Source organism: Engraulis encrasicolus, chromosome 14 (genome assembly GCF_034702125.1).
Source record: "Engraulis encrasicolus isolate BLACKSEA-1 chromosome 14, IST_EnEncr_1.0, whole genome shotgun sequence".
NCBI classification, from domain to species: domain Eukaryota; kingdom Metazoa; phylum Chordata; class Actinopteri; order Clupeiformes; family Engraulidae; genus Engraulis; species Engraulis encrasicolus.
In genome coordinates, this window is record NC_085870.1 from 51,055,500 (window position 1) to 51,072,252 (window position 16,753).

The window sequence follows — 16,753 nt, forward strand, 5'->3', positions numbered from 1 at the left end:
TTTCACTACCTCTGAAAAATGCACGTCTTGTCTCAAAACAATGTACTCTCTTCTAAAAACCTCATTTTGTCGTCAAATGACACACACAGACAGTTACTACAATACATATTTGCAGACCCATTAAAACACTGTTGGGCACAGGGTAAAACTAATTTCTCCCACTAACTTGGGCTTTTTTTGTTCTGGATTGCATGGATACTGTGACATAAGTTGGAAAAACTTCATTCCCACAACACACAAACAGAAACAGAAAGATTTTTATTTATTTTTCACAAAAACAACACAAAGATAAACCCCACTGCCTATTTGGCAGTACAAAAAACCTATTACATTACTGTATAGCCTATTGCTATGGAAAAAAAAACAAAAACTAGAATGGGCACTCGGTAGAGCGCAAACCTTCGCCTACACCACTTATTTTTTTCTGGCCATCTTCAGAGTGTGGGGCGTAACATTCTCCAAATTTTGGTGTTAGTTTCATTTCAATCGGACCGGAATATAGTTTCATTTACATATTTGGCCCAGTCTTGACCTCTTATTCAATTCAATATGCACACGTTGTTCTGGCATATAGTGCTTGGCAAAGAAAAATGTTTTTGACCTTTTCGTGACCTTGACCTTGACCTTTGACCCAATCACTCCCAAAAAGTAATCGATTGTTCCTTGGGTCATGACCAATCATGCCAGTAAATTTCATAAAAATCGGCTGAATTTACGTTTTTGACCTTTTCGTGACCTTTGACATTTGACCCAATCACTCCCAAAAAGTAATCGATTGTTCCTTGGGTCATGACCAATCATCCCAGTAAATTTCATATAAATCGGCTCAATTTACGTTTTAGACCTTTTCGTGACCTTGACCTTTGACCTTTGACCCAATCACTCCCAAAAAGTAATCGATTGTTCCTTGGGTCATGACCAATCATCCCACTAAATTTCATAAAAATCGGCTCAATTTACGTTTTTGACCTTGACCTTGACCTTTGACCCAATCACTCCCAAAAACTAATCGATTGTTCCTTGGGTCATGACCAATCATCCCACTAAATTTCATAAAAATCGGCTCAGTTCTGTCTGAGTTATACGAAGTACAAACAAACATTTTGACCTTGACCTTTGACCTTTGACCCAATCACTCCCAAAAACTAATCGATTGTTCCTTGGGTCATGACCAATCATCCCACCAAATTTCATAAAAATCGGCTCAGTTCTGTCTGAGTTATACGAAGTACAAACAAACAAACAAACAAACAAACATATTAACAAACTAGAATGGGCACTCGGTAGAGCGCAAACCTTCGCCTACGCCACTTATTTTTTTCTGGCCATCTTCAGAGTGTGGGGCATAACATTCTCCAAATTTTGGTGTTAGTTTCATGTAAATCGGACCGGAATATCGTAATATTACATTTTTGGCATTTTTGGCTTATTCAATTCCGCATGCACACGTTGTTCTGGCATATAGTGCTTGGCAAAGAAAAACGTTTTTGACCTTTTCGTGACCTTGACCTTGACCTTTGACCCAATCACTCCCAAAAAGTAATCTATTGTTCCTTGGGTCATGACCAATCATCCCAGTAAATTTCATAAAAATCGGCTGAATTTACGTTTTTGACCTTTTCGTGACCTTGACCTTGACCTTTGACCCAATCACTCCCAAAAACTAATCGATTGTTCCTTGGGTCATGACCAATCATCCCACCAAATTTCATAAAAATCGGCTCAGTTCTGACTGAGTTATACGAAGTACAAACAAACATATTCACAAATAAATAAATAAATAAATAAATACACAGCGGTCAAAACATAACCTTCTGGCGAAGGTAATAAATAAATAAATAAATAAATACACAGCGGTCAAAACATAACCTTCGCCGACTTTGTCTTGGCGAAGGTAAAAACAAGCACACACTCAGATCTACTCTGCTTCATCCTGCCTTCTATTGTGGTCTGGCCACAGGACCTCATCCACATCACATGCAATCGTTTCCCTGGCCAGGCAGCAAGGGAAATACCGTCTTGCATGGCGCATCCACCCAGAGAAGGCATCAACAGCAGTTTTTTTTCTGACATTTAAAAAATTGCACTAATTTATTGTAAAATATTCGGTAACCACATGAAAGTGATGTCTTGTATAACATATTTTTTAGTTCAAAAACTAAATGTGTTTTCTCCTTTCATCCACTTATTTTTCATCAATATCACATGCAATGTGTGTCCTTATGGGGTGATGATTTCAGATTGTAAACCGGTATGAAGAGAGTTTGCCCATGTGATGAGGAAGTGAACATAGTATGGCAGTTGATTGTAGTGTTGTGAATGACAGTGTGTTCAATGAGAAACCCAGTGTTTTTCTTTATGAAAATTGAGTGTAATCCAGAGAATTGTGTGTAATGGTGTGAAAAGAGTGTGTTTTAAATCTGGAATTTGAGTGTTAAGTAGGAATTGTGTTTAGTGTTCAGTGACATTGGTTAGGGGAGTTGGGAAATGGGTGAGATGTTCCGAGAATTGTGTGTGAAGTACCAGAACTTGTGTGGAGGCAATCGAGAAAAACTGTAATACTTTTCACATTTCATTTTAATGTGTTTTAGTGACTATACACCAGTCAACAATTCCTTCATGTAACGAAAGTCAGCAGAATTCCATATAATGAAGTTTGAATCTGCTACAAACGGATTAACATGTCTCCATAATGCAACGCAGGAAGTTTTTTCCACGTTGCATATTTGCCAATTTTTCAATATCGATTTCAGACCTTGGAAAAACATCTATGACACATTAGAAACAGACATACAAACTCTGGTGTCACTGTTCGGACGAACAGGAAGAACTTTTTATTCACAAGACTGCAATGCGAGGTATATGCGTCTTAAAACTGTAGTGAAAAGAAAAGTGAAAACATGTCGATGTTGTCAAAAGTTGTCCAGACCAGAAAAAGTTTCTGTAACAATAGCTGGCAAAAACAGATGGGTACAAAAGGAAAGAAAAACGTCCAGTGGCCTCCGTTAGTAGAAGCAATAGTGATAATGTAAAAAAGGCACTCTGCTTTTCTATGTATAGAAAAATGGTATTCAACAATACCGGTAATTATGGCCATTTGAGAAACAGCTTTGGGTACTGGTATACTAGACAGGGAAAAGGATAACATGTCTTCAAAGTGGAATTTGACCAGACAAACTTAAAAATATACATACAAAACAATGCAATAACTGTTATCACTGATCTACCAGTGTGCACATCCAGACATTAAATATGACATCTGTGTGGAAACCTCTGTGGGTCTAGATGGCATTCGATGCCTTGTTTTATCCACACCATGATAGTTAATTCTATTTAATACCACAAGAAAGCTTTTCAGTGTTACCACACATGCACACACCTATACATGCTGTACCATGGCTGTCATTGCACATGGACATTTCAAGGTATACAGCATACATACATTAACTCCCATATCTGAACTATCTTCTTGCATCGAAAGACTGTTTTGAAAAGGTTTTCCAAATGAAGTCAGTCCTTTTAGTTTGTGCTGGTTCCTCATATACTGTACATAGCTCAATTTAATCTTACTTTCATGTAACTTTTATTTGACAGGGATAGCGCACACCATACCATTGAACCAGATTATTGCCACAAGGCTAATTTTCATCTGTAGTCCCTGGACAGGAATTGATGACAAAAGATGATCAGAAGTATTAAAAATAACAAAAAAACATGCCATGGGTGGGACTAGGTGCAGATAAAGTGCAGTGACAAGTACCAGTAGGCTACATAGTTAAAAAGATAGACTAATAGGAAACAAAGCAACACAAAAAAACATGATATATGATAAAGTAAACACAAAAACAATGACTAGAAATGTCCACAGTGCTGCAACCATGTACAAAGTAGTATGCAAGAAGGCAAGGAGAAGGCATGGAGGTCTGCTTCCAAAACAGACACAAGACCAAACTAATATCAGAAAGACTGGATACTCTTAGAATGTCTAATATGGAATTCTGAACAAGCCATGAACAGATTTACATTATGACCTGACATAACCTGAGGATCAAGAGTTACCGCAGAAATACACCTACCGCGACAAGAGCGAGGCGAGCGACGGAAGTAATTGACATTGTATTGAGTCGCGCGACAAAAGCGATTCTGGAGACTAGAGCGATTTGCGCGACGAGCGCGACAGTTTGAAGTTGAAATCCTTTCAACTTTCTATGACGCGGTTCGGCGACAAGACGCGACAGCCAATGACTGTATAGAGGTCAGTGACCACAGCCAATGGGAATGCTTGAATGCTTTGCTTTCTGCCTCTACGGACATACAGGCTCAATTCGAAACGGGAGGCAGTGACTCGATGACTCTCCTACATAAACAGGTCACTGATCAGATAGATACGTGAAGTTAGCTGATGAGGCAGCCGTTACGAACGGCACTAACGAGTGCGCTGCCTTGCGCATTTGATGTTACGGCGATTCTATAGCGGGAGTTACGTTCATCACGTTAGCGCTTAGCTTACGCATGCTATTTGAATGGTGAATGATCGTCAGACGGCGGAATCGTAGAATAGGCTATAAATAGATCTAGCGACAACATATTTAGATACTACAATGTTGATTTATCCATTCGATTTTCAATATCTACATACATAAGTGTCAGAATAAAGAGTATGATAAAGTAGTAGCTTGGGTAGTAGCCATGTTTGTTTTTCAGGTTTACGGTTGAGAGGGAGGTGGCGCACAGCATGTTGGGTACCAAGGCAGCGAAGTCAGCATCTGATGCTGACCTCAAATATCCCCGTTACGCCCACAAATGCAGTCAACTGCCGAGGGGGGAAATAAACAGTTTTTCGTTTCTATCCACACTTCATGACTCGATGTCCAGTTAGCTCACTGGAAGGACAGCTGCCTTCCCTGTTTCGAATTGAGCCACAGTCTCTTCAATCGATCGTATCGCTTGCTGCTGCACTTTGTCGCTTGAATTGCATCGCGCCTGGTCTATTCGTGCAGTGAGAACGGTTTGGAGTTTATGTGGACCCTGGAGTTTATGAGTTAAAGAGTTAAAAAAAACAAAAAAACAATAGACAATCGAAGGCACACCGTAGTAGACTAATATTTCTAATATATGGTATATATTTCTAATATTCTATACATCATGCTGCATATACAGTATTTATTTTATTAAAAAAAAAATGAAATAAAGTGGCATGTAAACACAGTGCATAATATATTTTTGGGGGGGGGGGGGGAATATCAAGAAGCTGGTTCAGTAGTTAACCAGGTTAAGTTAACCTTGAAGTAGTCGTAAATCATGAAGGAGAAGAGCCTGGACTCCTCATTTTCATCACTGAATGTCATCTGCAAGCCATTTATTAGCTACTCTCTGTAGGTCAACTCAGCCAGGTTTATGGGTAACACTTTATATAATGTCTGCTTATAAAGCATTAATAACATATATATACAATAATAATTAGTACATAATAAACACATGTTTGTTAATGACTGGGAAATGTTATTTTTTATATTTATCAAACATTTACGAGTCATATGTAATAAATTAATAAAAATACTCGGTTCAGAGCTTTGTAAAACTCTTGAACATATTATTTGTAGATTTGTATTATTATGGGCCTAAACTAAAGCATGAATAAAATAAAGTTAATTATAAAAAAACATTAATTAATGTTTTGTTCATCATTAGTTAATTATTTACCAAGTCTGCCATTATTATGAAGGGTTACCGGTTAATCACTTAACCATCTTCTTTGTATACATCCCTGAACTTGATGATTCTCACAACAGTCACACAATGACAAAATTTCCCTTCTGCACAGGCAGAAAATGACAAAAATGAAATGCCTTTTACAAACAGGACACAAATATATGAAATGCATTTTAAAATGTGACCAGCTGCAAAAAAAAATAACCAGTCTCTAATACCTGCTTCAAAAGATCAGCATTAAGGATTTCTATTTTTGAAATTCTTTTTTGTACTTTTAATATACTAGTGTGGGGAAAAGCTCCACACTCATACCTTTCCCTTCATTTGTCCCTTTCTTTTACACACAAATGGCAATTTCTTTCTCTGATTTTTGAAAACTTTGGTTTCATACTTACATGTAAACAGACACTTCCGTGCACAGGCTTAACATATTCATGATAGCTCTTGACTATGTTAATGCACATTTGCAGATGGTTTGAATGAAGTAATTTTGGAAAACGGGAAGAAAGAAAATGTCCGTAAACCGTGCGCTCCAGACAGTACAACGCAGGGGTACTTTCATGTGGAGTGGTGCAGGGATTTACGGTAAAGACGGCATCCATGTGTGTCAAGTTGGGGTTCAGGCACATGGACATGTTTAATATTTGGCAGGTGGTGGGGCGGCGTAATCGGGGTTGTAGGCAGGTTGGGCGTTGAGGTCCGCAGAGGCCGGGTAGGACTGCTGGCCCGGTGGGAAGGCGGCACCGCCGTAGTTGACAGGGTATCCTCCTGCTCCAGCTGCACACAACAAGAAGCCCCGTCACAATTCAGTTCTACTACTAGTTCCACTTCCACTATTGTTACCACAGTTATGCCATCCCACTTCCTGTAGAGCTTGAGTTGCTCCTTTGGATTGTCCTTCAGCAAATAAACTTGCTTTCCCCCGTTAATATCAACAAAATGACATCCTTAATTTCCCCCTGGGATCAATAAATTATATTTTACTCTACTCTACAATTTGAAAGTATTACCAATATTATTATTATTATTATTATTATTGTTATTATTATTATTATTATTATTACTATAATAGCTATCTATATTGTCCACAAGTGTAGAACCTTCTCATGGACTAACCAGGTGGTAACCATACTGTCCTACAGAACAAAGGCAGTACATGCAGTGACTACATATTTAGTTCCTTTTTTTGGTTCATATCCTTTATGTTGTGACCTTATGGTCCAAATGTGTCCCGTTTTAGAGATATTGCTATGTCAAATTGGCAGCAATTGCAATATCTATCCTAATAGATGTGTTGTGTGTCACTTTTGCATAGATGTTTACAGCTAGTTGAAATACTTGAAAATGTCAAGGTGTTGCAAACTGCCTCAAAGTCTCTGAAAGGCCTTAGACTCCAGAGGGTGAAGCCCACTTACCAACATCCTGATAGGAAGGAGGGGGCCCAAACGCTGTGTTGGCTGGTCCCTGCGGTTCCACACTGGGCATTGGCTGACCTCCGTAAGGTGCAGGGGTTCCGTAGCCTGGCTGCTGGTTGCCAGGGTAGAAGCCAGGGTGCTGATGGACAGTGGTGGGGTTCGACGGGTACTGCGTAGAAGCTACCACTGTCGTGTGAGTTGTGGTAGCCACCACCGCTGCAGAAATAGGGACCAGGCATGACAAATAATACAATTAATTTAGTTCTTGTTTGTCATTTTTGGGAAGATCCAACCATGTTTTATGAGCAATTTTGACAGAAATCTCAGAAATTTTCAGAGAGAAAGCGAGGGAGAGACTTTATTAATCCCCAAAGTAAATGCCACCTGGCCATCCACACAACACATTACAGTAAGATAAGACAAACACATAAGAGCTAAAGAATGAATAAGAAACATTCCATCATAAAAACACACAAAATAAATAACACCAAAAGGAGCTTTCCTCCCACTGCAGTTTCTGTTTGCCATCATCATGGCTGGGTGTGAACACATGCTTGCTGCAGGATACGTGTCCAGCGGTAGGCCTACAGGTCGTGCACAGACGCGTTGCTACTTGCCATGTATATTTTATGTCAGTTTTGCGCATGGGAGAACACCTGACACAAGGCGTGTGTGTAGACTGTGTACGGTACAATATTGACAAAACCGCGAGGGGGGATGTAGGCCTAGAGAACATCCATGTTGAGGTTGCAGTAGAGTCCAACAATGGTGGGAAACATTTATGAGAGCCCTGTTGGCTATCTGCCCCTTAGACGATACCTCCAGTATCGTGCAAAGTGCTCCGGTCATTCCGAAGCAGTAACAGTATGCACTCAGTCACATGGGATTACATGCACAATTCAAGGCATGAAGCAAGCATGCCCCCGGCCTAAGATGGTGACAGGGTTATTGGGTGTTCTGTTTGTGATTAAGTAATGTTGTAAAGCCAATCCTACCAATCATGCCGTATATTAACAGGTATTCAGCCATTCTTCTATGATACAAGACTACGTTTTTGGGTGAAAGATGTGACGCCACTTTTTTGTGTTCCTATGATTCGTTTTAGTAGGAAAGGTTAACATTTGAAAATAGACTCAGAACATACTTAAATATATTTTTAGAAACCAAGCACAATTTATTTTGATGTAATAAACTTTGACAGAATAATGAGGATATAAAGGTCAAAAATGACAAATAAACGGTAAAAACGTGAACTACAAATTTCAACCTGTTCAAAACATGTACTTTCATGTAATTCTTGATACGATACATCATAAACTACTTCTGCATAATTCTACATGTGTGTTAACAGTGCCTAAAAGAATCGGAATATCATTTTCACAGTTTTTGTGAGTAATTTGGGGAATTTACTGTGTCGGTAGGAATTGACTTTGTATTGAGTTGGCGAGATACGTTTTTTTTGCTTTTGAATATTTTTTAGGGCTTTTTTGCCTTTATTTTTGACAGGACAGTGGAGGAGAGACAGGAAATGAGTGCGGAGAGAGAGACAGGGAAAGATTGGCAAATGACCCAGGCCAGAATCGAACCTGCGTGGTCGGCGCAGCAATCCAGTGCCCCACAGCAGGGCCAATTAGAGGCGATTTGAACAACTTGAGCGACAGTTTGTAGTTGGACTTGAGCGAATATTATGCAAATGAGCTATGAGCACGGTAATAATATATCTGGCATTTATTTCCACATTCAAATGGGTAATGGTTTTCATGCAGTTGGACTCACGTGTAGGAGAGTTGCACTTTTTGTAGCATAGATAGATCAGGATGACCACAAAAAAGATGACAAAGAGTGGGATGAGAATCTTGAAGAAGGTTGGCAACCTTGAAGATAGAAACAGTGAAAAACAAATTAAATATTAACATGTACAACCACAATTTCTCAAATATTGCAATTCAGACAACAATATGGGTAACATATCAGAGTTAAAAAAGTAGAAATTCTTGGTGTACGTGTTACCAAGACACCAAGTCTTTGTGATTTATCAAGAGCCACAGTATCCAAAGTATGTCTGCATACCACCAAGAAGGATGAACCACATCGAACATTTACTGTGGCTGGCCGCAAGAGGAAACTGTCTGAAAGGGATGTTTGGGTGCTAACCTGGACTATATTAAAAAAACATGAAACCACAGCTGTCCAAACCACGGCAGAATTAAATGTGCTCCTCAACTCTCCTGATTCCACCAAAACGGTCCATCGGGAGCTCCACAGGGTCAAAATACACGGCCACTCACCCAAATATCCCTTTCAGACAGCTTCCTCTTGCATCCACAGTTAATCCAGTGTTCACAGTTAAAGTGTGGTTCATCCCTCTTGGTGGTATGCAGACATTACCTTGGATATCGTGGCTCTTGAAACATCACAAACAGGGGTGAATTAATGCACCGGCCTACCGGGCCCAGGACCAGAGGCCCCAAGGGGCCAGGCCAACTTGGCCTCGCGGCCACAACCCACACTGGCCTTCAAAACCACCTTCGCAACTCAATAGCATGGAGAAACTGGTGTGTATTGTAGAGTCCAACTACCTGCTGGCTGTGAGCACAAATAGTTCTCTTACCATTTCCGATTAGCAGGGTTAAGGTGGTTTTGGGGGGGGCGGGGGAGACAGTGGTTGAGGGGACAAGACAGTGGGCCTTATTTATAACGGGTGCGTACGCACAAAAGACTGCGCACGGCAAGTTCACCGCAAGGTTTGGTATTTATAGAAAAAGAACTTGGCGGTAAACATGCGCAGCTCCACGCAAAGTTTTACCCATGCGTACGCCCTAAACAAAAGACCAAACGCGGAAAGCGAGACCTCGGGAGGTAGCTGGAAGAACGACCAGAAATTGGTAGGAGAAAAAGCGGAGGTCACGTGTCACGATAGCCACTTTAACATGAATCCAGTTCGCAACGAAAAACGTGATTGTTTGTTGTTTGCTTGGTAATGGTGGAAAATAATTAGTAGGCCTACCTGGCCTATCCATAGTCACATGCATGTTTTGTAAGGAAGTAACCGACGCTTCAAATTTTATATTTAGGGTACATTCGATTTGGAAGTACCCAAATAACTCACGGACCTTTCCAGTATATCTGTAGGCTATAATTGTGTGTGCGTTCCGACTCTGCAAGGAATTACGCCAACATTTAAGCCAGTTGCAGAATCATCTGCTCGAGTCCCACGTGCAGCTGTACTAATAGAAAAATAATGGTTGATTTTCTCAGCCATTCGGCATACAGACAAGCATACAGCCAAGTGCCATACTGATGGACAGCTTCGTTTCTGTTGTTGCATGCCATTTCTTTTTCATGCGGTTCGTCAGCAAATGAGCAGAGGTGTGCATTTCTAAGACTGCTGGCCTTATAGACTGATAATGCACGTTTATAATACACACATTAAATAAATACAGACTAGAAAATGCCCATAGATGTCATGCTGTCTGTGGATGTGTCGATCGACAGTTGGGACGTCGCTTTGAACTGAAAGCAGACAGCTGCGCGCAGTGACCAACGGTAAACCCGTAGCATATGAGGTGCCATGAGACGGCGAATAGATTTTCTACCAGTGAATTTCACATGGGGACGTGCCATGTGAGATGTTCCCTTGACGCAGCTATTTTTCCCCTTGTTCACAACTCAATTAGTAGGCCTACTACATGTCCATGACTTGGCAGGTTCATGTCCATGCCATCCTTATTTTATTTATTTTTATTTCTGGTATAGCGTTTTGCGAACATAACCATCCACATGCTGCAATTCGAGGGATTTTGTTTTTTTGTACACTTCCCAAACTTAACCGCCCCACATTGCCCAACGTTCTCTAGGCCTATCTAATACAACGGTTTTGCTCCACATGTGGTAAATAGGCTATCTCGTCTGCTTTCCGCACGCCGTCCACAGATATAAATATTCATTTTGGGCGTTTCACTGAATATTCATAGATAATTATGGGTGTGTCCACAGGTGCGCACATATGCCGCAACTTCAGAGTCAGGTGGGATTTATAAAGGGAAATCGACGTGGAACGTGCGTGCGCCATGCTTTATAAATCTGAATATTTTCTTGCGCACGCACATCCTGAGTTTCGTGCGTGCGCCACCTTTTGGCGCATTTCTTCCGCAAAGTTTTATAAATGAGGCCCAGTGTCTGGCCCAGGGGGCCATCATTTCTTGATCCGCCCCTGATCACAAAGACTTGCTGTCTTGGTCAAAAGAGCACCAGCAACACACAACCCAACAATTTCTCCTTTTTTGAACTCGTACGTCACCCATATTGTTGTGTGCTTTGCAATATTTGAGCAAAAATTTGCTCTTGCCCTGCTATGTTCACATTCTGCAATGTGCAATGAAGTTTGGCCACCAGGCTGGTCCAATTTAGCCATGAAACCTTCCACCACACTATTTTTTTTTTTTTTTTTTGAAACTCCAACTCCTATTGTCATTGTGACACAGCACTCCACAGCACACAAGTGTTCACTGCACGCTACACACAACGAAATTGCATTTTATTCTTACGTAATGTCGTAAGAATGTTGTTGTTGTTTAACCGCAACAAATATATTAGTTATTAAGTCTATCATGTTTACAGTCTGAATGTTTTCTCCTTCATGATTTGTTTCAGAAACTCTGAGAGAAGATGATATGTGTACATACCCAGGGTCACGGCCGAAATCACTATTGAAGTCGTTATTGTTGTTGTCGCACCTTTCTTGTTCATGTTCAGAAAGCCAATTTAAAAGGCTGGAACAGCAGAATCGGTAGTCGCAGGAGCCACAGCAATGCTCTTTAGAGGGGCAACTTTGTTTCCACTGATACCGGCCATTTTTATAGAACGGCTCACAATCCTCACCTGTAAAGTTAAAAATAAAAGAATTGCATGAAGTCATTATTTCTATGCTCTCAAGCGAATTGACAGAAAGTGGCTGTCCTCATACAGTACATCTTTGGTCTAGAATGGACATGCTTTGCTTTACCTTTAGTGACATTTTAGCATGAATTCAACCATCTGGTCATGATTTCACTATCAGGATACTAGTGGCCTTATTCCACCCTGACCATTTCAAACTTGTCATTTTGTGTTGGAGTTTCCCGTCTGGAGGGGTGGGGTTGCTGTGGTACAACTGATGATGTTTATAGTAGGGATGGTATAATTACTGTATATAAAAGGTAACAATGAGATGAACTAACCAACGTCACACTTTGCTATTAATGGTTGCTGCCAATGACTGAGCTGCACAACCGGAAATTCAAACACAAAATAAACAAGATTGTGCCACCCCATGTAACCATAGGGAATAAGGTCATATGCATATGGTCATATCCGGCTTTACTATGAGCAATGTCACAATGTTGTCTTTTTGTCAGTTAGCATTAGTCCAACATTAGGTATAGTCCTAAAAGCCTCCAATCCTTGGCCCAGTTAGCACAAAAAGCTAAAGCCATCCTGACCATTTCAGGCCTTTAAAATGTGACCAGTTCAAGTAGCTATTACAGACTGTGAGCCCAGGACATTGGTGGAGGTCTGGGTTCCAGGTCATTAGTCCACCAGCCCAGTAATCTGTCATCCCATTAATTTGAACATACACAGTAGAGATGCATGTAACTGTTTGTAGGCTAAATTCAGAGAGAGAGATGAGGGAGCGCTGCCTTGTGCTTTGCAGGTGCTCTTTAATGGAAAGCAGGCATCTAGAGCATAAGAGTAAAAGGAGGGACTCTGCTATGAAGTCCTTTGTTTTATTTGCATCACACGCACCAACGGGTTTCGTCCCGCGCCAATGGCGCCAATAGAATTTACCTGGGCAAAAAACAATTCAAGTCGTGAATCGAATTGGCACGTCAAAAAAAAAATCTTCAGAAAAACCGGGTCTGACGATTCTTTTTCATCCCCTATGCCATACAGTTGCATGCAAATTAAGGTTTATTGAGGCACTTCATATAAATATATATATGTTGCTGATCTATTAACAGGGAGCAGTTATTTTGTTTTAAATAGGGGATGGACGGGTTGAATCGATTCAAAACATGAATTCGTAGACTACCAACACCTGTTTCCCATGTTTAGACACTGCCCCAAACTCCCAGCCCAATCTCCAGGCCTGAGCCCCATTGAAGACCCCTGGAATGTGATCAAGAGGAAGATGGACATTCATGATCACAAATCTCAGCAACTTGAATGATTACACCAGACACAATTAAGTCATCCAAGATCAATGTGAAAGACTGGTGGAGAGCATGTCATGATGCATGGATAGTGAAATCCAGGATTATTCCACCAAATATTGATTTCTTAACTCTTCCTGAGTTAAACTATTACAACTATACTGCAAAATAAGCGCTCTAATCTACAATATTTTCATTTGAAAGACGGTTTAATTCAGAGGACATGTCAGTAGGTAGCCTCTTTGCGCAGATAGTGTCGCCATTTAGCCTATTCACTATTTGCTCATACTCAACTACATCATAACAACATTGCTATGACATTACCGAGAGCCTTAAGTTACAGATTAAGACATGTCCAGTACAATTTTGGTGACAGTAAGGTTACAAACATAGGCTCTGCGCAAAAGGGGTTAAAGGATGAAAAATAAAAATGTTTAAAATCAATTTTCTCATTACAAAATCCATATTCGGTGGCCATTTTCAAAATGGTTGCCAGGGAGCCACACACCTGCGGGATGCGCTCAAGAGCTGTCCTGGCAATTTGTGCCTTGCATGGGTGCAATGTGGTGTCAAATCGGGTCGTAGCACTGCTCCAACTGTGCGATTCACTCACAAGGGGCGACCAGGATTACAAACAGTTTTGATTTTCTTGCAAACATATGACTGCTGATTGCAAGCTGGTCATGAGGTGAAATCACTTGTCATTACCCCATGTCAGTGGTGTAGTCTCTAGGTTTTTTTGGAGTGGGTATATGTAACGGAGTCCAACTAGCAGAGTGTGACGTGGAACGTTGGTAAACCTCCCTCCCGAAGCCTCATACAGTATCGGTAATGCGGAGCTATTGGACTGGTCCTTTAGCTCAGCAGTATCGTGCTGTGCCTCCCATACCCAAACTGATGCGTTGACTAGGAAATGGTGAGTTCGAGCCCCAAGTGGATGACTGCGCAGGAACACTCAGTTACACTGGTGCCGTGACCCGGATGGGAGTGAGGTTTAGGGGGTTGAGTCTAACGTAGGCCAATTAGCAGAGTGTGGCGTGGAACGTTACTAAACCTCCCTCTCGAACCCACACATAGTATCGTAGCGCTAAGTTATCGGACTGGTCTTTTATCTCAGTGGTATCACGCTGTGCCTTCCACCAACATATAAACATGTCGAACTGTCCCTAAACCAAAACCAATTTCTAACCCTAACCTGTCAGTGAATAATATGTGTCCACCGACCTAAAACATAGCTGTCCTTTGGCATGCCACTTCTGCATGCCAAATGGCACATGCCAAATCTAACCCCTACGCCAGTGGGCTTCAAAGTGGGGGCCGGGGACTCCTGGAGGACAGCAAGGGGGTGCTAGGGGATTCTTGGCAGGTTGGCAAGATAAGTATAGCAAAACAAAATAAAACATTTGAGTAAATTACATAACTAATGTGCACCAAAATAAACAGACAGTAAGCGTAACAATATTCCCACTAGTTAAGAACTGCATTATAATACAGTAATCTATAGTTATTTATTATTGTTGGAATACACATCAGCCAGGACCTGTCATGGACCACCAACACCTCGGCAATAGCCAAAAAGTGGGCGAAAAGGCTATACTTCCTGCAAACTCTGAAGAAGGCCCAGCTACCACGAGATCTACTCACCAATTTCTACCGGTGTACCATTGTATCAGTGATTACATACAGAATTACATCTTTGCACACCAACTGCACTTACAACAACAAGATGTTACAGCGCGTCATTAAAACGGCACAGAGGATCATTGGTAGCCAACTACCCACACTTGAGGAGATCCATCATACATGCTGCACAAACAGAGCAATTAACATCCTTAAAGATCACTCACACCCTGGTCACGAGCGCTTCACCATGCTGCCATCTGGCAGACGCTTGAGGACACTGCGCACCCGCACAACAAGACTGAAGGACAGTTTCTATGCCACCACCATCGGACTTTTAAACTCTATACGTTACCTGCCTCACGTCAATAATTGAGGACCGTCTAAAACTGTGATATGCATGGGGACTTTGCCATAGGATCCTGTGAAATTGTTTGTGTGTGTGTGTGTGTCCAGTGGGCTATTGTGTTCATCTACCTGTGCTGTACTAGCCTACCTGCTCTGAATACTTGCATCCTTTTTTTATTTCTCCTTTTTTTTTTACTAGGATAGTCACAGTGAGGCCTTTCTTTTCAAAATGAGCCATTGCCAATCCTGCATATGTACTGAACCCTGCACTTGAAATACAATCACTTGATTGTATTTGATATCTAATCTCTAGGCCTGTATTTTCTATAGGCCTATTTTTCATATAGGCTATTACTTATAGCCTACAATTGAACTCTCTTTACTTTTGGGGGCATCTATGGGTTGCTTCCAAACAACATCTCACTGTAGCCTAATTAGGCTACAGTGACAATACAGTAGACCTACTACTACCAGCAGTAGGCTACTAGGTAGGCCCTGCTAATACTAGTAGTAGGGGGCTTGGTTGGACTATCGGTATAGGCTATGGGGGGTCTTGCCATGTTGAAGTTTGGGAACCACTGCCCAAGGCTGCTGATGCGAGACTCACGATTGACCTGCGAGTGAGCCAGAAATCCCCGATTGCCACAATTTGTCCGTGTCCGAATGAACACACACACATAAGCAAAACAAAGTTATTAGCATATAAGTCCAAGACAGACGAAAGAGAAAGTCAGGCAGTCAGTCTTGAGGAAGCTTTCCTATCCCATTTCCAACTTCGCGGGAGATACGCAACGTTGTCTAAAAAACTAGGCTACGCCTTCATGCTCCAATTCCGCATGGATAGAAGTAGATGAACATTTTAAACATGCTGTAGCCTATTAAATGCTTACCGGCTGAAACTGAAACTGACTGAAGAGTCCCCAATAGCACCAGAATGTAGACCACCAACGCCATGCTGTCCCGTTTGTTCTTCTGCTGTTGATTTGCGAAAGGGGATGACGCTTTTTGCGTAATGTAATACAAAGCGGCTACGCCCAAAGGAATCTTGACAGGAGCATTTACACGCAATGCTCTCGTTGACTACTAGGCTACAGCATTGCTGTTTAAGTCAGTTGCATACGCCTACAGTTTAGAAGAGTCTGTTAATCGAAACAATAGTAGGCTGTGGAATAAATTATCAACAGACCAGCAACTAGGCCTATCCACATTCAACAAGTAGCCTGCCTGCTTCTCTCTCTCTCTCTCTCTCTCTCTCTCTCTCTCTCTCTCTCCTTCCTCTTCATGTTGGCAGCCAGACCCATATGTTTTCATAACCACAATCACATCCTATACAACACAAAACTACTGTGACTATGTAGGCCTAGTATTGTTTTTGCTGTTTTTAAAGCGTCCGTCTCCATTTATATTCAGTATAATGGACGTGGCTCCTTCACTGAAATAGCATAGTCATGGACCTACTGTATATTA

General features: G+C 41.3%; 1 protein-coding gene across 1 annotated transcript; it reads right to left on the reverse strand.

Annotated features, from left to right (window-relative positions):
- Window positions 1-2,798: 2,798 nt before the first annotated feature.
- LOC134462841 (protein shisa-5-like) lies at window positions 2,799-16,390 on the reverse strand. Its single transcript, XM_063216065.1, has 5 exons — window positions 16,177-16,390; window positions 11,813-12,008; window positions 8,904-9,001; window positions 7,128-7,343; window positions 2,799-6,489 (listed from the first exon to the last, which is right to left on the reverse strand). The coding sequence occupies exons 1-5, from the start codon at window positions 16,238-16,240 to the stop codon at window positions 6,350-6,352; spliced, it is 714 nt and encodes a 237-aa protein (XP_063072135.1). The 5' UTR covers window positions 16,241-16,390; the 3' UTR covers window positions 2,799-6,349.
- Window positions 16,391-16,753: the final 363 nt, after the last annotated feature.

Excerpts from the sequence above, each read along its gene's own strand:
- LOC134462841 (XM_063216065.1), bottom strand. The coding sequence starts at position 16,240 with ATGGCGTTGGTGGTCTACATTCTGGTGCTATTGGGGACTCTTCAGTCA. Across the intron at positions 12,009-16,176 it reads GTCAGTTTCAGTTTCAGCCG|GTGAGGATTGTGAGCCGTTC; the intron begins GTAAGCATTTAA and ends TTAACTTTACAG. Across the intron at positions 9,002-11,812 it reads GATTTCGGCCGTGACCCTGG|GTTGCCAACCTTCTTCAAGA; the intron begins GTATGTACACAT and ends TCTATCTTCAAG.